Source organism: Scyliorhinus torazame, chromosome 13, assembly GCF_047496885.1.
Source record: "Scyliorhinus torazame isolate Kashiwa2021f chromosome 13, sScyTor2.1, whole genome shotgun sequence".
In the NCBI taxonomy this organism is placed as follows: Eukaryota; Metazoa; Chordata; class Chondrichthyes; order Carcharhiniformes; family Scyliorhinidae; genus Scyliorhinus; species Scyliorhinus torazame.
In genome coordinates this window covers 170298983-170325594 of record NC_092719.1, presented here as the reverse complement: position 1 = coordinate 170325594, position 26612 = coordinate 170298983, and the positions used below count along the sequence as shown (strand labels likewise).

The window sequence follows — 26612 nt, the reverse complement described above, 5'->3', positions numbered from 1 at the left end:
AGCTAGCGCAGTGTAATATGTGTTTCCCACTTCCTCTGTTAGACTTAAAGATATACGTCCATTAAACATCCATGGATCAAAATGATAACAGCAAAAACAAAGAAATGGGAAATTAGGGAATCAACAGGAAACAGAACCAAGAGCTAATATAGATTAACAAAGCTGGTGGTACTAGGTAAGGGTCAGGATGTAGACCATAATTTGGGGCAAGTTTAAGTTTTGAGGAGTCTGGCAAGAAGAAAATTGGATAAATTGAATCAAGGGGTGATAAAAGGGTAATTAAGGTTTTGATACTCAGTGAAGCAATGATAGAGAGGTGAGTAGTATTGTAAAGGTGGAAGTATATTGATGAATAGAATATGGAGCTTGAAACTTGGTTCTGAAAGAACTACATGCTGAGATTCTGCAGTCTGGTTCAATTCCAAGAGAGCAATTGACACTATCCTTCAATTGGAGGCATTTTTGATTCATTGTAGACCAGGTCAGACAGATTGGTTTTATTCAGTCACAGGATATGTTTGGATGTCCTTGGATAACCCAGCATTTATTACTAATTGCCCTTGGAAAAGGTGATGGTGAGCCCCTTCAGGAACTGCTACAGTCTGTGTGTCAAAGGTACTCCCACAGTTCTATTAGCACGTTCCAGGCTTTTACCCAGCAGCAAAAAAGAAACCGTAATATGTTTCAAGTCAGGATAATGTGTGACTTGGAGGGGAGTTTACAGCTGGTGGTGTTTCCAATCTCATTGTCTGGCACTATGAAGGTTGGGGAAGTAAAGCCAGCTGCTGTCAGCATATGCATGGCTGCTAACCTCATTGCTAGGTGTAAGAAAATATTCACATGTTGTACACTTTTTACGTGCATATTATGTTTAGACTCTTTAAGCTCAAAAGTGCACTGTTTTTGGCTGAGAACTTTGATTTTCATTCACTGTTCTCAAAGCAGATTACATGTTAATCAGGAGGCGAATTTGTCAGGTCTTCAGACTTTATTATTCATGTGATCAACCATTTTTCGACCACATTCAATATAAAAATGGTTTGTCCTATTTTGAATGCTGTTCTCAATGTGGATAAATTTTGCTTTTTCAGATGAACTACAACGTGCCCATGTACAAACTGGAGATTCAGAATGTGAGAAACAGCAACTACAGCAGGAGTTAAAGGAAGCACAGGAATTGGCTATATCCAGCAAACAAAAATGTTTTGAAGTGCAAGGTGAACTTTTTGTAATATGCACAGATTGTGCTCAAAATTACACTGCAAACTAATTAAGATTGTAAGTCGGACTCGCAGTGTGGCCCACTTGTGTGTGCTAGAAGCCACTCATGTTCATACAACAGACCCTAAGACCATACGCTATAGGAGCAGAATTAGGCCATTCGGCCCATCGAGTATGCTCCACCATTCGATTGTTGCTGATATGTTTCTCATCCCTATTCTCCTGCCTTCTGCCCATAACCCCTGATCCCCTTATTAATCTAGAACTTATCTATCTCCGTCTTAAAGACACTCAGTGACTTGGCCTCTACAGTCTTCTGCGGCACAGTGTCCCACAGGTTTACCACCCTCTGCCTGTAGAAATTCCTCTTCATCTCAGTTTTAAAGAATCATCCCTTCAGTCTGAGGCTGTGCCTTAAGGTTCTAGTCTCCTACCAGTGGGAACATTTTCTCCGTGTCCTTTGCAGACAGAAGGAACAAGTTCTCACATTGCACTTTCTTTGACAAAAATAAAGCTTCGTTCATTCCTCAGGACACTGCCTTGACCAATCACAGTCGATCTGCCTATTTGAATTTGAACAATTAACTGCCATGCTGAATTATCCATGGCAACACCCCAACCAACCAGTCAGAGCCCTCTTTTGCAAATCAATTGGCACTCTCTTCTCATGCAATGCAAATTGTTGTTCACCCATTGCTGTTGAAAATTTTGTGTGAGCTACCCTGATGAGTGCAAGGTGAAATGCTGTGATAGCATTCGATTTTTCAACTTTACTCAAATTCTGTGCTACTATATATAATGACTGCAATGGGAAATGGCTTGATTAAAATCCCAAACCACTTATTTTCAGGTTGCATTGTTCCACCATCACAAAGTAGGTTAGTTTGTTTTGAAGCACAGATCGCACATCCAGGTATTGTTGTCATTTTCAGTGATTCAGCTAAATTATAGCAATGATTTGTGGAACAAAATTGGGCACTAGCAGAAAACTCCTGAGCTTCTGAACAAATAGTTCCCTTTTGTTTAAACAGATTGTGTTGAATCTGATAACTATTTGTCCATGTGGATCATTAGTTTAATTATTGGGCTATTTTGGTCAGTGATCTTGTGTCCTTGTTCTCTTGCTTTTACTAGCTTTGGGAGAGACTGCGAAGGAGAAAATAGAATTCGAAATGCGATTAATTTTGAAAGCTACTTCTCCAATGCCCTTCTCATGTATTAGAAAATAATTCTCAAATGTAGTTTTCACTTTTTTAAATGTCAAATAAATGTTTCCTGGCCAGTTCTACTACTAAATTCTCCTTGAAGTTGCTTTGCCTTCAAAATGATACTATTTTTTAAAAACTGCATCAATAGTGTACATTTAATCAATCAGTTTGTCATGTATGTTTCCTCTGTTTCTTTACAGCATTACTTGAAGAAGAAAGGAAGACAGCTAAAAAACATGTTGAAGAATCAACCAGACAGATCCAAGCATTGCAAGGTATAACCTTAAACAGAGCTGTTTATTTGACACATGTTGACCTGAGAGGTGTTATGACAAAGCATCACTCTTCACCAACCCATATTTCTATTACCATTCTTTAATTTGGGATAGATGCCACCAGATCCGTAATAATGATGCATTTTAATTTTATCTTTAACAGCATCCTTTACATGACAGAGGTTAGCAGTGTTGCTTCACAGTGCCAGGGACCCGGGTTCGATTCCCGGCTTGGGTCACTGTCTTTGTGGAGTCTGCACGTTCTCCCCGTGTCTGCATGGGTTTCCTCTGGTTTCCTCCCACAAGTCCCGAAAGACGTGCCTGTTGGGTGAATTGGCCATTCTGAATCCCCCCCCCCCCCGCCCCCCCCGTGTACCCAAACAGGTGCCTGAGTGTGGCGACTAGGGGATTTCCACAGTAACTTCATTGCAGTGTTAATGTAAGCCTACTTGTGACACTAAGAATTATTATTATTATTATTATATTGCTACATTTAAGACCCCCTCGTTAGAAAGCACAAAGCAATATGTAACGGAATAGCATGCTGATAAATAGTGGCAGCCAGGGGCGACGGTGGGGGTTAATAACACTGGACTGGTATTCAAGAGGCCGAGGCCAATTCTCTGAGGAACATGAGTTGAAATCCATGGCAGCTAGTGGAACGTCCAATGGCCTAGTGCTTAGCACTGCTGCCTCACAGCACCAGGGACCCGGGTTCGATTCTGACCTTGGGTGACTATGTGGAGTTTGCACATTCTTCCTGTATGTGCGTGGTTTCCTCCGGGTGCTCCGGTTTCTCCCCTCAGTCCAAAGATATGCAGGTTAGGTGGATTGACCATGCTAAATTGCCCCTTCATGTCCAAAGATGTGTACTTGGGGTGCAGGGATAGATCGGGTGAGTGGGCCTTTGTACAGTGCTCCTTCGGAGAGTTACTGCCGACTCGATGGGCCGAATGACCTTTTTGCACTGTAGGAATTCTATGGAAATTCAGTAAACAAACCTGGAATTGAAAGCTAGTCTCCGTAATTGTGACCATGAAACTTTTATTGGTTATCGGGAAAATCCATCTGGTTCACTAATGCCCTTTAGGGAAGGATATATGCTGTCCTTACCTGGTCTGGCCTGCATGTGGTTCCAGACCTACAGAATGTGGCTGGCCCTTACCTGTACTCCAAAATGGCCAAGCAAGCCACTCAGTTCAACGGCAATTAGAGATGGGCAACAAATGCTGTCCTTGCCAGCAACATCCACACTCTATAAAAGAATAAAGAAAAATTGGAAATTTACATGACCTTACTGGAAAGATACTGTAGTACTCCCGATAAGCATTTAAAATAAGTCCAAAACCCTTAGTCAATTAGAATTGGTCCACAGTAGTTAGATTTAAGAAATAATTACTGTGTGATTTTTCTATGAAAATGAATTCCGTCCAGGCAAATAAAGTTTACGTTTGGCTGTTACGAGCTTTCAATCAAATGAAAATGTTTACTGTTTCTTCTGTATGCAGCTCAGCTTCACAAATTGCAAAAGGACATTGAGATCCTTAGAGAGGAGAAAGAGATTGAAATTATTGAGACCCGTGATCAGTTAGCAAGTACGCATAAAGAGATTGTGGCTTTACGACAGACAGCAGTAGAGGCAGCAACAGGCCGTGAAAGTGACATTGCCATCCTCCAAGGAGAATTGCACAAGGTGCAGACAGAGCTGGAGCAATGGCGGCAAACTGCCTCAGAATACGAATCAGAAATCTTCAACCTTCAAACCAAACTTCAACTCCAGACTCAGCAGCAAAAGGATAAACAGAAAGGGGAAGCGGTCCAATTGCAAGGTAAGGAGAGTGGAACTGTACTTGTAAATGAGATTTTCAAGATGCTTTGCTGTTATTGATATACTCGGCAGCAATGCATACTTTACAGTTGACTGATTTCCTGATGGTAACCTCAATATGTGTACAACAGCAAAATCATACATGTCATTAATAGTGCTATCAAGAAACAGTTACTCAGCAATAATCTGTCACTGGTGCTCAGTTTTGGTTCTGCCTAACCACTTGGCTTTAGACTTCATTACAATCTTTGTCCCAATATGAACAAAATAACTGAATTCCGAAGGTGATGACTGCCTTTGACATCGTGGCAGATTTGACCGAGTGTAACTTCATGGGGCCCTCGCAAAACTGGGCTTCAAGAATTTTTACAAGACTAATAGCATAAAAGAGCAAGTTCAGAACATAGGGTCTCATAGGATCAGTTCAGGGATTTTCAGATTGTAGTCTGGGTTGACTTGAACGGCACACCCTATGGGGAGGCATAAGACCACTGTAAGCAACTTTAGGATTTCATAGATTATCATAGATTATCATAGAATTTACAGTGCAGAAGGAGGCCATTCGGCCCATCGAGTCTGCACCGGCTCTTGGAAAGAGCACCCTACCCATGATGAACTGTGCATATGGAGGCTCCAGATGTTACCGTCAGTCTCAGAGAAGCAGTAAAAACAGACGCTGACCGTTTTACTGTCATTATCATCCAAAATCAAGGCAAAAAAATCTGGCTGCCTGAATTTGACATTGTTTATGCATGTATTTTTTCCCTATCCTTTGCACTGCCATTCAGTGATTAACTATTTCCAACCCCATCCACAAAGACCTTGCCCTGATCTCTTAGTAGTTGAACTCATGAAAGCAAAGAATAGAAGCACAGAGGAGGCCATGCAACCTATCATGCCCATGCCAGCTCTTTGCAGGATCACTCAGCTTGTCCTATTCCCCTACCTTTTCCCTAAATTCCTACCATGTTTTTTCCAGTCTGGTAATTACCGAATTCCCTATTGAAAGCCATGATTGAATCTTCCTCCAGGAAACACTCAGGCATTGCTTTCCAGATCCTAACCTGTCGCTGTGCAGGAAAGCTTTCCTCAAGTTATCTTTGGTTTGTTTGCCATTTACTTTAAAGTGATGTCCTCTGGTTCTTTATCCTTTCACTGGTGGAACGGTTTCTTCCTCCTACTAATTCAAAATCTGTTGCAGGAGAGAATATAGTTATTCGGCTACAGTGTACTTCTCATTCGTGAGTGACCAGACAGAGATTCTTGAAGGTTAAAACAAGGGCTTTACTTTGAGCTATAGCAATGGCTCCAGCACTCCAAATAGCGACACACTAGAGAGGCCTAATCCAAGGATTACACTGACAGTTACACTTTAGGGTTCGGTTACAAGAAATTAGTAGATGCCAATCAACGGTGTACATTTGTTTCAAAATTATCTGTGTCCGTTCACAATTAATAAACAGAATTACATGTAACATATGAGTATAATTAAACAATCATATTCTGGGCACGTATACTTAATTATAATATCGCCAAGCATAATTTGTCTCTACTTAATTAATAACTGCTAGACATAAGTAAGATAAACATTTGCCTGGTTGATGCTGTACCATACTACCTTTCCATTGTCCCTTGTGTTAGTGGACACACATGACGTGCAGCTGCATTATGATAAATTGATTTTTTTTGTATGCAAGCTGTATAACTATAGCCTCCCTATAATTAATATAAAAATGGTCCTTGAATGGTGTCTGTAGAAAGTCTCAGCTGAAACAACTGGGCTGCGATTCTCCCCTACCCGGCGGGGCAGGGGGGGTCCCGGCGAGATGGAGTGGTTGGCGCGCCGCCGGCCGGCGGGAAAGGCCTTTGGCGCCACGCCAGCCGGGGCCGAAAGGACATCGCCGGCCGGTGGAAGTCCACGCATGCGCGGGAGCGTCAGCGGCTTCTGACGTCATCCCCGCGCATGCGCAGGGGGGCGGTGTCTCTTCCGTGTCATGGTGAAGGCTGTGGCCAAGGCGGAGGGAAAAGAGTACCCCACGGCACAGGTCCGCCCGCGGATCGGTGGGTCCCGATCGCGGGTCAGGCCACCGTGGGGGCATCCCCCGGGGCCAGATCGCCCCGCGCGCCACTTGGTCCCGCCGGTAAGCGAGGTGGTTTGATTCTCACCAGCGGGACTAGCATTCCAGCAGCGGGACTTCGGCCCATCGCGGGCCGGAGAATCGCCAAGGGAGGCTCGCCGACCGGCGCGATTCCCGCACCCGGCGAATATCCGGTACCAGAGAATTCGGCAACCGGCGGGGGCGGGATTCACGACAGCCCCCGGCGATTCTCCGAGCCGGCGGGGGGTCGGAGAATCCCGCCCCTGGTTTCTCATCACTGGTTTTCTTTCTTTGGGAAGTTAGCAGCTAGCGGCTTGTGTGATTTTTAGCTTGTATAATTTTCAACCTTTCAAAACCCCTCATGATTTTGAAAACCACCCCGCAAACTTCTCTAAGGAGAACGGCCCCAGCTTCTCCTGTCTATTCACTTAACTGAAGTCCTTCATCCCCAGAACCGTTTTGATAAATCTTTTCTGCATTCTCGTTAGTGCCTCATGTGGTGCCCAGAACTGGACACACTATTCCAATTGAGGCCAAACCAATGTTTATGAAGGTACCCTCTGTTTTTGTACTTTATGCCTCTATTTATAAACTCCAACTCCAAGTGCTTTCTCATCCTTTATTTTATATTTCTTCTCCTCGTTCCTCCTGCTAAAATGTATCGTTTAATTTAATCTGTCATGTTTCCTCCCATTCCACCAGCCTGCCTATGTCCTCCTTGGAGTCACAATAGCACAAGAATTAGGGGTAGGAGTATACCATTGGGACCATCAAGCCTACCCTATGATTCAACCCTATGATGGGCAGCATGGTAGCACAGTGGTTAGCACTGTTTCTTCACAGCTCCAGGGTCCCAGATTCGATTTCCAGCTTGGGTCACTGTCTGTGCGGAGTCTGCATGTTCTCCCCCTGTCTGCGTGGGTTTCCTCCGGGTGCTCCGGTTTCCTCCCACTAGTTCCAAAAGACATGCTGTTAGGTAACTTGGACATTCTGAATTAACCCTCCTTGTACCCAAACAGGCGCCGGAATGTGGTGACTAGGGGCTTTTCACGGTAACTTAATTGCAGTGTTAATGTAAGCCTACTTGTAACAATAAAGATTATTATAATTAGATCATAGCTGACCTGATTGTGGCTTCAACTACACTTTCCTGTCTGCTTGCCATAACCCTTGACTCCCTTGTTGATCAAAAATCGCTCAAACTCAATCTTGAATATTTTCAATGACCCAGCCTCCACTCCTGGGAAACAGAATTCCACATACTAACGAACCTTTGAGGGAAAGAAATCTCCTCATCTTAGTTTTAACTGAGAGAACCCTAATTTTTAAATTGTGTCCCCTAGTTCTTGTCTAATATCCTCTCAGCATCTACCTTGTCAACTACCCTCACAATCTTATATACTTCACTAAGACCATCTCTCATCTAAATCAGAATGGATATAAGCCCAACCTACTTGACCTTTACTCGTAAGATAAAACCTTCATCCCAGGAATCTGTCAAGTGAACTTTTTCTGAAATGCTTCTAATGCAATTTCCTTTCTTAGGTAAGGAGAACAAAACTGTAGACAGCACTCCAGGTGCTGTCTCACCGAGGCTATCACTACCTCCTTCCTCACTGTTCATAATAGTCCCACGTTTTCCGACATCTGCAAATTTTAAAATTACCCCTTCACTCCCAAATCCAGGTTATTACATTGAGCAAGAAAAGCAGTGGTTCTAATTCCTCAATAACGCCACTCTATGGGTGGGATTTACCAGCTGTTCACGCCAGTTGGATAATCTGGTCCCACGCTGGCACATGGGTTTCCCGACGGCGAAGGGTGCAACAACAGCGGGACCAGTAAATCCCGCTGGCAGGCCACCTCCATCGCCGAAAAACACGCGGCGGATTGGTCAGTAAATCCCACCTTTTTACAGTCCAAAAAACAACCAGTCACCACTACTAGTCCGTTATCTGTCACTTAGCCAACTTTGTATTCATGCTGCCATTGAACCTTTTATTCTCCTGGCTAACTTTGCCTACAAGCATCTTTTGTGGCACTTTGCCCATGAACACCAAATCAACCACATTACCTTCATCAGCCCTCTTTATTACCTCCTCAATAAACATAATTTGCCCTGAACAAATCCATGCTGGTTTTCCTTAATCAATTGCATTTGTCCAAGTGACTGCTAATTCTATTCCAGATGTAGGGGCACTGGAGGAGAAGTTCGAGTTACCCCCGGGAAATGCCTTTAGATATATGCAGGTGAGGGCTTTTGTGAGGCGACAGGTGAGGGAATTCCCGTTGCTCCCGGCACAAGAAGTTCAAGACAGGGTGATCTCGGGTGTATGTGTCGGGGAGGGCAAAGTGTCGGTAATACACCAGAAGTTGATAGAAGAGGGGGAAGCGCTGGTAGAAGAGTTGAAGGGTAAATGGGAGGAGGAGCTGGGGGAGGAGATCAAGGAAGGTCTGTGGGCTGATGCTCTAGGTAGTGTTAATTCCTCCTCCTCGTGTGCCAGGCTCAGCCTGATACAACTGCCTGGGAGGGTGGATGAGCAAGAGATAACATGAAGGGTTGGAGAAACTGGCAAGTACGGGTGAGGGCCAGTGTACAAAGCTGTGTAAATATATCATTTTGCCATGCATATATCTTGCTCTGCGCGATTTCTCTTTTTTTTTTGATACGGGGGGGGTGGGGGTTATTGTTTGTAAGGGAGAAAAATTGTGTAAAAAAACTTTAATGAAGATTTTTTTTTAAAAGAATTCTATTCCAGATGATTATTTCTGAAAGCTTTCCCATCATTGAGGCTAAATTGACTCGCCTGTAGTTCGAAGGCTTATCTGTGTGCCCTTTTTTGAGCTTGTGCAACATCTGCAGCTCTCCTGCATTGTAGCACCAGTCCTGTATCTAAGGAGAATTGGAAGAGTACGGTCAATGCCTCCTCTAATTTCCAGCCTTTGCTCCGTGTGCACAGGTGTATTTAATTTGGTCCTAGTAACTTAATTTCAAGTACAACCAGCCTTTTTTTTAATAAACATTTTAGTGAGGTATTTTTTGGTATTGTAACAACAAAATAAACAATGTACATGAAACTATTAACATAGTGCAAAAGCCGTCTCCCTTCCTTACAGGTCCCACCTTTATTAACCCCCTCTCTAAGCTAAACTTAAACCACCCCCCCCCCTTCCTTCTGCTGACGATTAATTTTCCGCGAAGAAGTCGACAAACGGTTGCCACCTCCGGGCAAACCCGACCAGTGACCCTCTCAAGGCGAACAAGGCTAGCCATGTCCAATAGCCAGGTCTCCCACTCCGGGAGCTTTGAGTCCCTCCAAGCTAATAGTATCCGTCTCCGGGCTACCAGGGAAGCAAAGGACAGAACGTCTGCCTCTTTCTCCTCCTGGATTCCCGGGTCTTCCGACACCCCGGAAATAGCCAGCTCTGGACTCTGTGCCACTCTTGTTTTTAACACCGTGGACATGACATCTGCAAACCCCTGCCAAAATCCCCTAAGCTTCGGACATGTCCAGAACATGTGGACATGGTTCGCTGGTCCTGCCGCACATCTTGCACACCTCTCTTCCACCCCAAAGAATCTGCTCATCCGGGCCCACTGTCATGTCAGTCCGATGAACGACCTTGAATTGTATCAGGCTGAACCTGGCACATGTTGCGGACGTGTTGACTCTACTCAATGTGTCCGCCCATAGACCATCCTCTATCTCTCCTCCCAGCTCCTCCCACTTGCGCTTCAGCTCCTCGGTCTGCGTCTCCTCTGACTCCATAGGTTCCTTGTAAATGTCAGAGACGCTCCCTTCTCGTACCCACCCTCTGGAAACTACCCTGTCCTGAAACCCCCTTAGCAGTCGGATCTGGAAGGTTGACACCTGTTTACATAGGAAATCCCACACCTGCAGATACCTGAATTTGTTTCCCCTCACCAACCCAGACTTCTCCTCCAGTGCCCTCATACTTGGAAAGCTCCCCTCTATAAACATATCCCCCATCCTCTCAATCCCTGCTCTCCGCCATATCCGGAACCCCCCATCCATACTTCCCGGGGCAATTATTACAGATTGGGGACCAGACCGATGCTCCCTCTGCTCCCACATGTCTCCTCCATTGCCCCCAGACTCTCAGGGCTGCCAGCACCTCGGGGCTGGTGGAGTACCGTGCCGGCGGGAACGGCAGAGGCGCAGTTACCAACGTCCCCAGACTTGTGCACTTGCATGAAGCCACCTCCATACGCTCCCATGCAGACCCCTCCCCCACCAGCCACTTCCTGATCATGGCTATATTCGCCGCCCAGTAATAGTTACTAAAATTTGACAGCGCCAGCCCGCCCTCAACCCGACACCGCTCAAGCATTACCTTCCTTACTCGCGGGGTCTTGCCCGCTCAAACTAAGCCAGTGATCACTTTGTTGACCCGTTTAAAAAAGGACAGCGGAATAACGATGGGAAGACACTGAAATATAAACAGGAATCTCTTCACCGTCTGCACCCTCCCAGCCAGTGACAACGGAAGCGCGTCCCATCTCCGAAAATCGTCCTTCATTTGGTCTACTAGTCGGGCCAGATTTAATTTATGCAGCCGGTCCCATTCCCGCACCACTTGAATGCCGAGGTACTTAAAGCTTCCCCCTACTAATCGCCTCTCCTGTCCCCTCGCCTGGACCGCAAACATCTCACGTTTCCCCATATTTAGCTTATACCCCAAAATCCGGCCAGATTCCCCTAGATTCCTCATGATTTCTTCCATCCCCTCTGTTTGGTCCGATATATACAGAAGCAAGTCGGCTGCATAGAGCGAGACTCTGTGCTCCACCCCCACCCCCGGACCAGCCCCTTCCAGCCCCTTGAGGCTCTCAGAGCAATTGCCAACGGCTCTATAGCTAGCGCAAACAACATTGGGGAGATGGGGCATCCCTGTCTCGTCCCCCGCTGCAGTCTAAAGTAGTCCGATGTTGTCCTATTCATCCGTACGCTTGCCACAGGAGTCTGATACAGCAACCTGCCCCAGTCAATAAAGCCCCGCCCAAATCCGAACTGTCCCAGTACCTCCCACAGGTAATCCCATTCTACCCAAAAGCCTTTTCTGCATCCATTGCGATCACTACCTCCACCTCCCTACCTTCCGGGGGCATCATGATCACGTTTGACAACCTTCTTACATTGGCCGCCAATTGCCTACCCTTAACAAACCCCGTCTGGTCCTCCCCAATAACGTCCGGAACACAATCCTCAATCCTGGAGGACAAAATTTTGGCCAGCAATTTAACATCCACATTCAACAGGGACATCGGCATGTAGGACCCACACAGCTCCGGGTTCTTGGCCCGCTTCAGAATCAGCAAAATTGTGGCCTGTGTCATCGTCAGGGGCAGCACCCCTCTTTCCCTTGCCTCATTGAACATCCTCATCAACACCGGCCCCAATATCCCAGAGAACTTTTTATGAAAATGAAAATCGCTTATTGTCACAAGTAGGCTTCAAATGAAGTTACTGTGAAAAGCCCCTAGTCGCCACATTCCGGCGCCTGTTCGGGGAGGCTGTTACGGGAATCGAACCGTGCTGCTGGCCTGCCTTGGTCTGCTTTCAAAGCCAGCGATTTAGCCCTGTGCTAAAAAACTCCACTGGGTACCCGTCCGGCCCCCGGGCTTTACCCGACTGCATGGCCTTCAGACTCTCCACTATCTCTTCCAACCCAATCGGGGCACCCAGCCCTTCTACCAGCTCCCCGTCCACCTTTGAGAAATTCAGCCCCTCCAATAAGTGCCTCATCCGCTCTGGTCCCGTAGGGGGTTCCGACCTGTACAGCCTACTGTAGAAATTCCTAAACGCCTTATTCTTCCCTGTTGAATCTCCAACCAGGTTCCCATCTCCGTCATTTACTTTCCCTATCTCCCTGGCTGCCTCCCTCTTTCTAAGCTGCTGTGCAAGCATTCTGCTGGCCTTCGCTCCATGCTCATAGATCACCCCCCTCACCTTTCTCAGCTGCTCCACCGCTCTCCCTGTGGTTAACAAGCCGAACTCCGCCTGTAGCCTCTGGGGTCTCCGCATACCTCCGATCGATCTGTAGTATCTCCTTTACCAGTCGGTCCGTCTCTGCCCTGTCCACCTTCTCCCTATGGGCCCGTATCAAGATCAGCTCCGCTCTGACCACCGCCTTCAGTGCTTCCCAGACTAGTGCTGCTGAAATTTCCCCCGTGTCGTTGACCTGCAGGTAGTTCTGAATACATTTCCTCAGCTGCTCGCACATGCCTTCATCAGCCAAAAGTCCCACATCTAACCTCCATTGCGGGCGCTGGTTCCTGTCTTTACTAACCTGCAGGTCAACCCAGTGCGGAGCATGGTCTGAGATTGTGATCGCTGAGTACCCCATGTCCACCACCCCTGCCTGTAAGGCCCTGCTCAAAATAAAGAAATCAATCCGGGTGTACACTTTATGCACGTGTGAGTAGAAGGAGAACTCCTTCACCCTCGGCTGCCCAAATCTCCATGGATCCACCCCCCATCTGCTCCTTGAACCCTTTTAGTTCCTTTGCCATTGCTGGCACCCTGCCCGTTTTTGAGCTTGACCGGTCCAAGCCAGAGTCAATAACTGTATTGAAGTCTCCTCCAGCCCATGCTGCACGCCTTCAGCCCATGCTCCACGCCTCCACCGGTCTGCTCCCAGGCAGCCTCCACCCCCAACCTCCTCTCTGTCCCTTAGTGCCAGTTCCTCCGTCGTCAGCAGAACATCCCCCCCCCCAGTAACAACACTCTGTAACCCAACCCCTTTAATAAACCAAACGTATGCACACCCCCCACTGCGCTTCCGTGAGCTAGCCCGCCGAGCTAGCTTGGTGGCTCCCATCCCTGGCGCCGGATAGTCTCCCACCTATTGTTCTCCCCACCCCCTCGCTCATACAAACATACTCCAACATCAAACAATCCCCACACAATTGCCCGACAGAAAAACACCAAGCACCAAGATCTAAACAAGCACACCTCCATCCCCCAACAGTGCAAATGAAAACCTTAACTCACTCAGCTCTACCGCTGGTCCCAAATCAATGCAAAAGGCATTACAAACAGCTTCCACAAAACGAAAAACGAGAAACTTTATTTTTTAAAAGAACAGAAAAAAAAAAACAAGAACGTTGCAGCAAAGTTCAAAGATCTCAGTCCACCACCATAAGACATAGGAGTGGAAGTAAGGCCATTCGGCCCATCGAGTCCACTCCACCATTCAATCATGGCTGATTTCAACTCCATTTACCCGCTCTCTCTCCATAGCCCTTAATTCCTCGAGAAATCAAGAATTTATCAACTTCTCTCTTAAAGACACTCAACGTCCCGGCCTCCACCGCCCTCTGTGGCAATGAATTCCACAGACCCACCACTCTCTGGCTGAAGAAATGTCTCCTCATCTCTGTCCTAAAGTGACTCCCTTTTATTCTAAGGCTGTGCCCCCGGGTCCTAGTCTCCCCTGCTAATGGAAACAACTTCCCTACATCCACCCTATCTAAGCCATTCATTATCTTGTAAGTTTCTATTAGATCTCCCCTCAACCTCCTAAACTCCAATGAATATAATCCCAGGATCCTCAGACGTTCATCGTATGTTAGGCCTACCATTCCTGGGATCATCCGTGTGAATCTCCGCTGGACCCGCTCCAGTGCCAGTATGTCCTTCCTGAGGTGTGGGGCCCAAAATTGCTCACAGTATTCTAAATGGGGCCTAACTAATGCTTTATAAAGCTTCAGAAGTACATCCCTGCTTTTATATTCCATAGCAAGTGTTGGACACACTGGATAAGTGGAGCTTGTTCAAGGATCAGCTACTGCGTGTTCTTGATAAGTATGTACCGGTCAGGCAGGGAGGAAGGTGCCGAGCGAGGGAACCGTGGTTTACCAAAGAAGTGGAATCTCTTGTTAAGAGGAAGAAGGAGGCCTATGTGAAGATGAGGTGTGAAGTTTCAGTTGGGGCGATGGATAGTTACAAGGTAGCGAGGAAGGATCTAAAGAGGGAGCTAAGACGAGCAAGGAGGGGACATGGGAAGTATTTGGCAGGAAGGATCAAGGAAAACCCAAAAGCTTTCTATAGGTATGTCAGGAATAAGCGAATGACTAGGGAAAGAGTAGGACCAGTCAAGGACAGGGATGGGAAGTTGTGTGTAGAGTCTGAAGAGATAGGCGAGATACTAAATGAATATTTTTCGTCAGTATTCACTCAGGAAAAAGATAATGTTGTGGAGGAGAATGCTGAGCTCCAGGTAAATAGATTAGATGGCATTGAGGTACGTAGGGAAGAGGTGTTGGCAATTCTGGAGAGGCTGAAAATAGATAAGTCCCCGGGACCTGATGGGATTTATCCTAGGATTCTCTGGGAGGCCAGGGAAGAGATTGCTGGACCATTGGCTTTGATTTTTATGTCATCATTGGCTACAGGAATAGTGCCTGGAGGTTAGCAAATGTGGTCCCTTTGTTCAAAAAGGGGAGCAGAGACAACCCCGGCAACTATAGACCGGTGAGCCTCACGTCTGTAGTGGGTAAAGTCTTGGAGGGGATTATAAGAGACAAGATTTATAATCATCGAGATAGGAATAATATGATCAGGGATAGTCAGCATGGCTTTGTGAAGGGTAGGTCATGCCTCACAAACCTTATCGAGTTCTTTGAGAAGGTGACTGAACAGGTAGACGAGGGTAGAGCAGTTGATGTGGTGTATATGGATTTCAGCAAAGCGTTTGATAAGGTTCCCCACGGTAGGCTATTGCAGAAAATACGGAGGCTGGGGATTGAGGGTGATTTAGAGATGTGGATCAGAAATTGGCTAGCTGAAAGAAGACAGAGGGTGGTGGTTGATGGGAAATGTTCAGAATGGAGTTCAGTCACAAGTGGAGTACCACAAGGATCTGTTCTGGGGCCATTGCTGTTTGTCATTTTTATCAATGACCTAGAGGAAGGCGCAGAAGGGTGGGTGAGTAAATTTGCAGACGATACTAAAGTCGGTGGTGTTGTCGATAGTGTGGAAGGATGTAGCAGGTTACAGAGGGACATAGATAAGCTGCAGAGCTGGGCTGAGAGGTGGCAAATGGAGTTTAATGTAGAGAAGTGTGAGGTGATTCACTGTGGAAGGAATAACAGGAATGTGGAATATTTGGCTAATGGTAAAGTTCTTGGAAGTGTGGATGAGCAGAGGGACCTAGGTGTCCATGTACATAGATCCCTGAAAGTTGCCACCCAGGTTGATAGGGTTGTGAAGAAGGCCTATGGAGTGTTGGCCTTTATTGGTAGAGGGATTGAGTTCCGGAGTCAGGAGGTCATGTTGCAGCTGTACAGAACTCTGGTACGGCCGCATTTGGAGTATTGCGTACAGTTCTGGTCACCGCATTATAGGAAGGACGTGGAGGCTTTGGAGCGGGTGCAGAGGAGATTTACCAGGATGTTGCCTGGTATGGAGGGAAAATCTTATGAGGAAAGGCTGATGGACTTGAGGTTGTTTTCGTTGGAGAGAAGAAGGATAAGTGGAGACTTAATAGAGGCATACAAAATTATCAGGGGGTTGGATAGGGTGGACAGTGAGAGCCTTCTCCCGTGGATGGAAATGGCTGGCACGAGGGGACATAGCTTTAAACTGAGGGGTAATAGATATAGGACAGAGGTCAGAGGTAGGTTCTTTACGCAAAGAGTAGTGAGGCCGTGGAATGCCCTACCTGCTACAGTAGTGAACTCGCCAACATTGAGGGCATTTAAAAGTTTATTGGATAAACATATGGATGATAATGGTATAGTGTAGGTTAGATGGCTTTTGTTTCGGTGCAACATCGTGGGCCGAAGGGCCTGTACTGCGCTGTATTGTTCTATGTTCTAACTCTTGAGATGAATGACAACATTGCATTTGCTTTCTTAATTACGGACTCAACCTGCAAGTTTACCTTTAGAGAATCCTGGACTAGGACTCCCAAGTCCCTTTGCACTTCAGCATTATGAATTTTGTCACCGTTTAGAAAATAGTCCACGCATCTATTCTTTTTTCCAAAGTGCAAGACCTCGCACTTGCCCACGTTGAATTTCATCAGCCATTTCTTGGACCACTCTCCTAAACTGTCTAAATCTTTCTGCAGCCTCCCCACCTCCTCAATACTACATGCCCCTCCACCTATCTTCGTATCATCGGCAAACTTAGCCAGAATGCCTTCAGTCCCATCATCTAGATCGTTAATATATAAAGAGAACAGCTGTGGCCCCAACACTGAATCTTGCGGGACACCACTCGTCACCGGTTGCCATTCCGAAAAAGAACCTTTTATCCCAACTCTCTGCCTTCTGCATGACAGCCAATCGTCAATCCATGTTAGTACCTTGCCTCGAATACCATGGGCCCTTATTTTACTCAGCAGTCTCCCGTGAGGCACCTTATCAAAGGCCTTTTGGAAGTCAAGATAGATAACATCCATTGGCTCTCCTTGGTCTAACCTATTTGTTATCTCTATACCAGTCCTATCCTTTTTGCGAAGTCCAGCGCGTCCTCAGGCGACTCGAAATAAAAGTGCTGTTCCTCATGCGTGACCCAGAGACGGGCCGGATACAACAGTCCGAACTTCACCTTTTTCTGAAAAAGGATCGATCAAATCTGGTTGAAGCCTGCTCTTCTCCTGGCCACCTCCACTCTCAGGTCTTGGTAAACCCGCAGGATACTGTTGTCCCACTTCCAGCTCCTTGTCAGCTTGGCCCACTGTAGAATGCGCTTCATATCCAAGTACCTGTGGAATCACACCACCATTGCCCTCGGGGGGGGGGGGGTGGGGGGGGTCTCCCATTCACGGCTTTCTCTCGAGTGCTCTGTGAGCCCTGTCCACCTCCAAGGGCCGGGAGAATGCCCCATCCCCCAGCAGCTTCTCAAACATGTCTGCGATGTATGCCCCAGCGTCCGCTCCTTCAGACCCCTCCGGGAGCCCAATGATTCTCAAGTTCTGCCGGCGGGACCTATTCTCTGGGTCCTCCACCTTCTCCAGGAGCTTCTTCTGCTGGTCTCTCAGCATCCCCACCTCCAACTCCACCGCAGTTTGATGTTCCTCCTGCTCAGCCAGCGCCTTCACTACCTTTTGGATGGCCCGATCTTGGGCGCCCAATCTAAGTTCCAGCCGCTCAATTTACTCTTTTATCGGGTCCAAGCAGTCCCGTTTCTGCTTAGCAAAGCCTTCCTGAATAACTTGCATCAGCTGCTCCGTTGACCGCTCGGTCGACAAACCAGAGGTCTGGTCTTCCGCCATGCTGTCTCTTGCTTCAGCCCAAGCCTTCTCTGCCTTTCTCTTTCTGTCTTTACGAGCACTTCTAGTCCTTCTCTCCATGCACCGATGTGGGAATTCAGTACACAATTGCCTCTGACACAATTTTACAATTCAAGTCCGGTAGGAAATCAGGGAGAAAAGGCCCAAAAGTTCGACCAGAGCGGGAGTCACCAAATGCGCGACTTACTCCTTCATAGCCACCACCGGATGTCCAACCAGCCTTTTTAAATCCTTCCATGTATCCTAACTAACTACCTCCTCTTCACTCTGACTTTGACATATTTATTGTAAGGATAGATGGGCAGAAAGTGCTCATTTAGTACCTCAGCCATGCCTTCCAGGTGTAAATCTCCTCTATGGTCTCTAGTCAGCCGGACTCCTTTTACCACCCTTATACTATTTATATGCATATAGAAAAGACCTTTGGGGACTTCCGGTGGCGGTCATGGAGTGAGTGGTCGCATATTTGGCAGCTCCCGCTCATGGTGGTCTTTTTGTGGCCTTTATGCCGGTTTGCTGCAGGAATTTTGTAGGAAAAGGTACAGAAGTGAGATTAGAAGAGAGTGACCCCTAGTTTATGGAGCTGCGGTCCAGAAGTGCCCGTAAAAAAAGCGAACCAGTTGGTTGAGGCGAGTGAGGAACGGACAGCGCACGCGGAGGGGCAGGGTCTGGTCCTGCCAGCTCAGTGGTCGATGGACCAGTTGGTGAGCTTCCTGAATGAAAAGTTCACCCAACAGCGGAAGGAAAGTTCGGAGGACCTGGCCCAGGCGGTGGACTCGATCAAGACGGTGGTTGACTGCATGAAGACGAGATTGGCAGCCCAGGGCCAAGCGATCCAGAGGTTGGAGGAGCTGGCAGGGGAGCATGAGGAACAGTCCATCTCGATGGCAGCAGAGATTGGGCTGATGCGTGACCAGCAGAAGCGACTGTTGGAGAAAGTGGAGGACCTGGAGAACCGTTCTCGGAGGCAGAACATCCGGATCGTGGGTCTGCCGGAGGGAATCGAAGGATCGGATGCGGGTGCGTATGTTGGGAAGATGATTGAGAAGCTGCTTGGGGAAGGTGCGTTTGACAGTCCGCTGGAGGTGAATCGGGCCCACAGGGCACTGATGCGCAAAACCCCAGAGGGGGTGAGACGCCGAGGGCGATGGTGGTACGATTGCATCGGTTCCTGGACAAGGAACATATTATGAGGTGGGCCGAGCAGACGATGCACTTGGGAAGGCGTCGAGATTCGGGTGTACCAAGACCTGGGAGCAGAGCTCGCAAAGAGGAGTGCGAGCTTTAATAAGATCAAGTCGGCCCTGTACAATAAGGGTGTTAAGTTTGGTTTGCTGTACCTGGCTCGCCTATGGGTGACTAATGGGGGCCGGGAGTTGTACTTTGTCTCGACGGAGTGGACTTCATGAAGAAGAATGGACTGGCTAGTTGGGTGGGTTAGTTCACGGAAGCAAAGTGGGGGGTGAGCTGAAGATTGATGTGTAGGGGGGGCAGGATGGGACGGGGAGTGGGAGTGGAGGGGTTGGGTGGGGGGGATTCATACTGCTGACGGGGAGAGGACTTTCAAAGTGGGGGAAGAGGAGGGTTGATGACGGTAGTTGCCCGAGGGCGGGCCTGGGGAGGTGCGGGGCATGGGCCGCAGACAGGCCTAGGAGAGGTTATGGTTGATCGGCTGGGGAGGTGGGCGAGGTGCCCCCCAACCAGGCTGGAACGTTCGGGGACTGAATGGGCCAGTCAAAAGGGCCCGTGTGTTTGCGCACTTGAGGCAACTGAAGGCGGACATGGCTATGTTGCAGGAGACACATCTGAAGGTGGGGAAATGATTAGGTTAAGGAAGGGATGGGTTGGACAGGTGTTCCATTCAGGGTTAGACTTTAAAACGAGGGGGATTGGCGATCTTGGTGAATAAGCGGGTGGCATTCGAGGTGGTTAATATAGAAACGGACGGCTTCCGGGTGCGGCGATGACCAGCTGAGTCGCACGTTTCGGCAGCTCCCGGTGAAACGGACTTTTGGGCTCTTGATAGGAGCCCCAACGGCAATTTTGACGGCTAAAAACACTGTGTGGTAAACCAGAAGGGTATCCCCCCTGGATACGGATGGAAAAAGGAGGAGAAAGTGGCCGGATTGCAGTGGATCCTTTAGAACAGCAGCAAGGAAGGCAAGCAAAAACCAAGATGGCGTCGGAAGGTGGCAGTTTAACATGGGGCCCTGAACAACAAGAGTTCTTGAAATGCTGTGTGGAAGAGATCAAAAAGGAAATGAAGAAAGAGCTGTTGGCCCCGATACTACAGGCGATCGAAGGGCTAAAGGAGGAACAAAAGACCCAGGAGCGGGAGCTTCGGGTCGTGAAGGCAAAGGCAGCCGAGAATGAGGACGACATACAGGGCCTGGTGGTGAAGACGGAGACGCAGGAGGCACATCAGAAACGATGTGTGGAAAGGTTGGAGGCACTGGAAAACAACGCAAGGAGGAACAACCTGAGGATTCTTGGTCTTCCTGAAGGTGTGGAGGGAGCGGACGTCGGGGCATATGTGAGCACGATGCTGCACTCGTTAATGGGAGCGGAGGCCCCGGCGGGTCCGTTGGAGGTGGAGGGAGCATACCGAGTGATGGCGCGAGGACCGAGAGCAGGAGAAATTCCCAGAGCCATAGTGGTGAGATTCCTCCGTTTTAAGGATAGAGAAATGGTCCTTAGATGGGCGAAGAAAACTCGGAGCAGTAAATGGGAGAACGCGGTGATCCGCGTTTATCAAGACTGGAGTGCGGAGGTGGCGAGAAGGAGGGCGAGCTTTAATCGGGCCAAGGCGGTGCTTCATAAAAAGAAGATAAAATTTGGAATGCTGCAACCGGCAAGACTGTGGGTCACATATCGAGGGAGGCACCACTACTTTGAGATGGCGGATGAAGCGTGGACTTTTATTGTGGAAGAAAAACTGGAATGAGTGGGTTATTAAAAAGAACGTTTGAACAAAGTGGTGGGGCGAATGTGGGGGGCAAAGAGGGGGGTTAAAAAGGGGGGAAAGAGGAGTTTTATGTACTAATCCTGCGATGTGGTAACTTTTCTCTCTCCCACAGGTGGTGATGGGGGGAGGAGGGGAGGTGGAGGAGATGGGGCGTTGGCCATTGGGGGCGGGGCCAAGGGAGAAGCGCGGTTCCCGCGCTATGATAATCATGGCGGGAATAGAGAAGCAGGAAGGAGGGGGCGTCGCACGGTGCGAGCCGAGGTCACGGGGGGAAGCCGAGGTCGGCCAGAGTTTGCTGACTTCTGGGAGCAACATGGGGGGAGTAATTACGCTAGCGGGGGGGGGTGGGAGGGGGGAATTACTGGTTTGCTGCTGCTGGGGAGAGGGGGGAGCTGGTATGGGGGAGGATGGGCGGGGGGGCACCGCCTGGGGGAGATACAGCTGCGTGGGAACCGGGTGAGGAGCTGGAAAAAGGTGATGGCTAATCGACAAGGGGGGGGGGGGGGGGGGGGGGGGGTAGGAAGCCCCCCAACTCGGCTGATCACGTGGAATGTGAGAGGGCTGAACGGGCCGATAAAGAGGGCACGGGTACTCGCACACCTTAAGAAACTTAAGGCAGATGTGGTTATGTTACAGGAAACGCACCTGAAACTGATAGACCAGGTTAGGCTACGCAAAGGATGGGTGGGGCAGGTGTTCCATTCGGGGCTAGATGCGAAAAACAGGGGGGTGGCTATATTAGTGGGGAAGCGGGTAATGTTCGAGGCAAAGACTATAGTGGTGGATAACGGGGGCAGATACGTGATGGTGAGTGGCAAACTACAGGGGGAGACGGTGGTTTTGGTAAACGTATATGCCCCGAACTGGGATGATGCCAATTTTATGAGGCGGATGCTAGGACGCATTCCGGACCTAGAGATGGGAAAGCTGATAATGGGGGGAGATTTTAATACGGTGTTGGAACCAGGGCTGGATAGGTCGAAGTCCAGGACTGGAAGGAGGCCGGCAGCAGCCAAGGTACTTAAAGATTTTATGGAGCAGATGGGAGGTGTAGACCCGTGGAGATTTAGCAGACCTAGGAGTAAGGAGTTCTCGTTTTTCTCCTATGTCCATAAAGTCTACTCGCGAATAGACTTTTTTGTGCTGGGTAGGGCATTGATCCCGAAGGTGAGGGGAACGGAGTATACGGCTATAGCCATTTCGGATCACGCTCCACACTGGGTGGACTTGGAGATAGGGGAGGAAACAGGAGGGCGCCCACCCTGGAGAATGGACATGGGACTAATGGCAGATGAGGGGGTGTGTCTAAGGGTGAGGGGGTGCATTGAAAAGTACTTGGAACTCAATGATAATGGGGAGGTCCAGGTGGGAGTGGTCTGGGAGGCGTTGAAGGCGGTGGTTAGAGGGGAGCTGATATCAATAAGGGCACATAAAGGGAAGCAGGAGAGTAAGGAACGGGAGCGGTTGCTGCAAGAACTTTTGAGGGTGGACAGACAATATGCGGAAGCACCAGAGGAGGGACTGTACAGGGAGAGGCAAAGGCTACATGTAGAATTTGACTTGCTGACTACGGGCACTGCAGAGGCACAATGGAGGAAGGCACAGGGTGTACAGTACGAATATGGGGAGAAGGCGAGCAGGTTGCTGGCACACCAATTGAGGAAAAGGGGAGCAGCGAGGGAAATAGGGGGAGTGAGGGATGAGGAAGGAGAGATGGAGCGGGGAGCGGAGAGAGTGAATGGAGTGTTCAAGACATTTTATAAAAAATTATATGAAGCTCAACCCCCGGATGGGAGGGAGAGAATGATGGGCTTCTTGGATCGGCTGGAATTTCCCAAGGTGGAAGAGCAGGAAAGGGTGGGACTGGGAGCACAGATCGAGGTAGAAGAAGTGGTGAAAGGAATTAGGAGCATGCAGGCGGGAAAGGCCCCGGGACCGGATGGATTCCCAGTCGAATTCTATAGAAAATATGTGGACTTGCTCGCCCCGGTACTGACGAGGACCTTTAATGAGGCAAAGGAAAGGGGACAACTGCCCCCGACTATGTCTGAAGCAACGATATCGCTTCTCTTAAAGAAGGAAAAGGACCAGCTACAATGCGGGTCCTATAGACCTATTTCCCTCCTAAATGTAGATGCCAAGATCCTGGCCAAGGTAATGGCAATGAGAATAGAGGAATGTGTCCCGGGGGTGGTCCACGAGGACCAAACTGGGTTTGTGAAGGGGAGACAGCTGAACACGAATATACGGAGGTTGTTAGGGGTAATGATGATGGCCCCACCAGAGGGAGAAACGGAGATAGTAGTGGCGATGGATGCCGAGAAAGCATTTGATAGAGTGGAGTGGGATTATTTGTGGGAGGTGTTGAAGAGATTTGGTTTTGGAGAGGGGTATGTTAGATGGGTGCAGCTGTTGTATAGGGCCCCAGTGGCGAGCGTGGTCACGAATGGAAGGGGATCTGCATATTTTCGGCTCCATTATGGGACAAGGCAGGGATGCCCTCTGTCCCCATTATTGTTTGCACTGGCGATTGAGCCCCTGGCGATAGCGTTGAGGGGTTCCAAGAAGTGGAGGGGAGTACTTGGGGGAGGAGAAGAACACCGGGTATCTTTGTATGCGGACGATTTGCTACTATACGTGGCAGACCCGGCGGAGGGGATGCCAGAAATAATGCGGATACTTGGGGAGTTTGCGGATTTTTCAGGGTATAAATTGAACATGGGGAAAAGTGAGTTGTTTGTGGTGCATCCAGGGGAGCAGAGTAGAGAAATAGAGGACCTACCGTTGAGGAAGGTAACAAGAGACTTTCGTTACCTGGGGATCCAGATAGCTAAGAATTGGGGCACATTGCATAGGTTAAATTTAACGCGGTTGGTGGAACAGATGGAGGAGGATTTCAAGAGATGGGATATGGTATCCCTGTCACTGGCAGGGAGGGTGCAGGCGGTTAAGATGGTGGTCCTCCCGAGATTCCTCTTTGTGTTTCAGTGCCTCCCGGTGGTGATCACGAAGGCTTTTTTTAAAAGGATTGAAAAGAGCATCATGGGTTTTGTGTGGGCCGGGAAGACCCCGAGAGTGAGGAAGGGATTCTTACAGCGTAGCAGGGATAGGGGGGGGCTGGCACTACCGAGCCTAAGTGAGTATTATTGGGCCGCTAATATTTCAATGGTGAGTAAGTGGATGGGAGAGGAGGAGGGAGCGGCGTGGAAGAGATTAGAGAGGGCGTCCTGTAGGGGGACTAGCCTACAGGCTATGGTGACAGCCCCATTGCCGTTCTCACCGAGGAACTACACCACAAGCCCGGTGGTGGTGGCTACACTGAAGATTTGGGGACAGTGGAGACGGCATAGGGGAAAGACTGGAGCCTTGGGGGGGGGGGTCCCCGATAAGAAACAATCATAGGTTTCCCCCGGGGGGAATGGATGAGGGATATGGAATGTGGCAAAGAGCAGGAATAACGCAACTGAAAGATCTGTTTGTGGATGGGAAGTTCGCGAGTCTGGGAGCGCTGACCGAGAAATATGGGTTGCCCCAAGGGAATGCATTCAGGTATATGCAACTGAGGGCTTTTGCGAGGCAACAGGTGAGGGAATTCCCACAGCTCCCGACACAAGAGGTGCAGGACAGAGTGATCTCAAAGACATGGGTGGGGGATGGTAAGGTGTCAGATATATATAGGGAAATGAGGGACGAAGGGGAGACTATGGTAGATGAACTAAAAGGGAAATGGGAAGAAGAGCTGGGGGAGGAGATCGAGGAGGGGCTGTGGGCAGATGCCCTAAGCAGGGTAAACTCGTCGTCCTCGTGTGCCAGGCTAAGCCTGATTCAGTTTAAGGTATTACACAGGGCGCATATGACTGGAGCACGGCTCAGTAAATTTTTTGGGGTGGAGGATAGGTGTGCGAGGTGCTCGAGAAGCCCAGCGAATCATACCCATATGTTTTGGTCATGCCCGGCACTACAGGGGTTTTGGATGGGGGTGACAAAGGTGCTTTCAAAAGTAGTAGGAGTCCGGGTCGAACCAAGCTGGGGGTTGACTATATTTGGGGTTGCACAAGAGCCGGGAGTGCAGGAGGCGAGAGAGGCCGATGTTTTGGCCTTTGCGTCCCTAGTAGCCCGGCGCAGGATATTGCTAATGTGGAAAGAAGCCAAGCCCCCGGGGGTGGAGACCTGGATAAATGACATGGCGGGGTTTATAAAGCTAGAGCGGATTAAGTTCGTCCTAAGGGGGTCGGCTCAAGGGTTCACCAGGCAGTGGCAACCGTTCGTCGAATACCTCGCAGAAAGATAGACGGAATGGAAAAAAGAAGGCAGCAGCAGCAGCCCAGGATCGGAGGGGGGGGGGGGGGGGAAGGGGGGAGGAGGAACCAGAAGGACTCTCAGGGTTGTTAATATATACTGTATAGTATGTATAGGTCGTTGCTACAGATAATTATATATTGGACTGTTAAATTATATTTTTGGAGAGTGTTACTTGTGACAAGGCAGTTGCCAATTAGGGCTAGTTTTCATTTTTGTTAGTTATTATTTATTCATTTTTTGTTTATAAAATAGGTCATTGTTATTTGTGTTGTTATAATATTGTGTAAAGGATGCACAATGTACTGTGTTGGTTGACCAAAAATTTTCAATAAAATATTTAATTAAAAAAAAATATATATATATATAGAAACGGACCTGGGGGGTAGATATGTTATGGTTAGTGGGAAGCTGGAGGGAATTTCGGTGGCACTGGTAAATATATATGCCAAGAACTGGGATAATGTTGAGTTTGTTAGACAAGTACTGGGGAAGATCCCGGACCTAGATTCACATCGACTGATTATGGGGGAGATCTCAATACGGTCCTGGATCCAATGCTGATCCCGTCGAGTTCTAGGTCTGGGAAGGTCTCGGCTATGGCAAAGAAGCTCCGGGGGTTCATGGAGTGCATGGGGGGGTCGATCCGTGGAGGTTTGGGAGACCGAGGAGGAAGGAGATGGCAATATTTGGAGTCTCGGAAGATCCGGGAGCTCAGGGGGCGAGAGAGCCTACGTTTTGGCCTTTGCCGCCCTGGTGGCTCGGCGACGGGTTTTGCTGGGTTGGAGGGACTCGGAGCCTCCAAAGTCAGGGGTTTGGGTCAGTGACATGGCAGGGCTTCTTAGTTTAGAGGAAATTAAGTTTACTTTAAGGGGTTCATTACAGGGGTTCGCTCGGAGGTGGCAGCCGTTCATCGTATTCATCAAGGAGAATTCACCGTCAGCGGGGTGGGGGGACGCATGGAAGTGACGAACAGGGGCAGGGAATCTAATGTATGGGTAGTTAGGGTTTAGGGCTGAGGGGAGTTGGGTATGTTATTGCGGGGTTTTGTTTGTGTTGGATCTCTCTTGTTTAAAATGTTTAAATTATAAATGCCTCCGTAAAATGTTTTCCAAGAAAAAGGAAAGACCTTTGGATTTCCGTTTTTGTGTTAGTTGCCAGTCTTTCTTCATACTCTCGCTATGCTTTACTTATTACATTTTGACCCCCTCTGGGATTTCTGACCTCAAAATATCTTGAGCACTTATTGACAATAAAAGTACTTTTTGTGATTTTGTCAGTGTTATAATAATCTTTATTATTGTCACGATTAGGCTTACATTAACATTGCAATGAGGTTACTGTGAAAATCCCCCAGTCGCCACACTCCGGCGCCTGTTCATGTACATGGAGGGAGAATTCAGAATGTCCAATTCACCTAACAAGCACGTCTTTCAGGACTTGTGGGAGGAA

The 26612-nt window shown here is 48.5% G+C and overlaps 1 protein-coding gene across 10 annotated transcripts in view; it reads left to right on the top strand.

Annotated features, from left to right (window-relative positions):
* The window catches only part of slmapa (sarcolemma associated protein a), a 383477-nt gene that overhangs the window by 321367 nt on the left and 35498 nt on the right, over nucleotides 1-26612 (top strand). For all 10 annotated transcript variants that reach the window (XM_072472425.1, XM_072472423.1, XM_072472424.1 and 7 more), the window contains 3 exons: nucleotides 1092-1217; nucleotides 2630-2704; nucleotides 4213-4533. In XM_072472425.1, the coding sequence (XP_072328526.1) occupies nucleotides 1092-1217; nucleotides 2630-2704; nucleotides 4213-4533 (522 nt within the window). The remainder of the gene's footprint in view (nucleotides 1-1091; nucleotides 1218-2629; nucleotides 2705-4212; nucleotides 4534-26612) is intronic.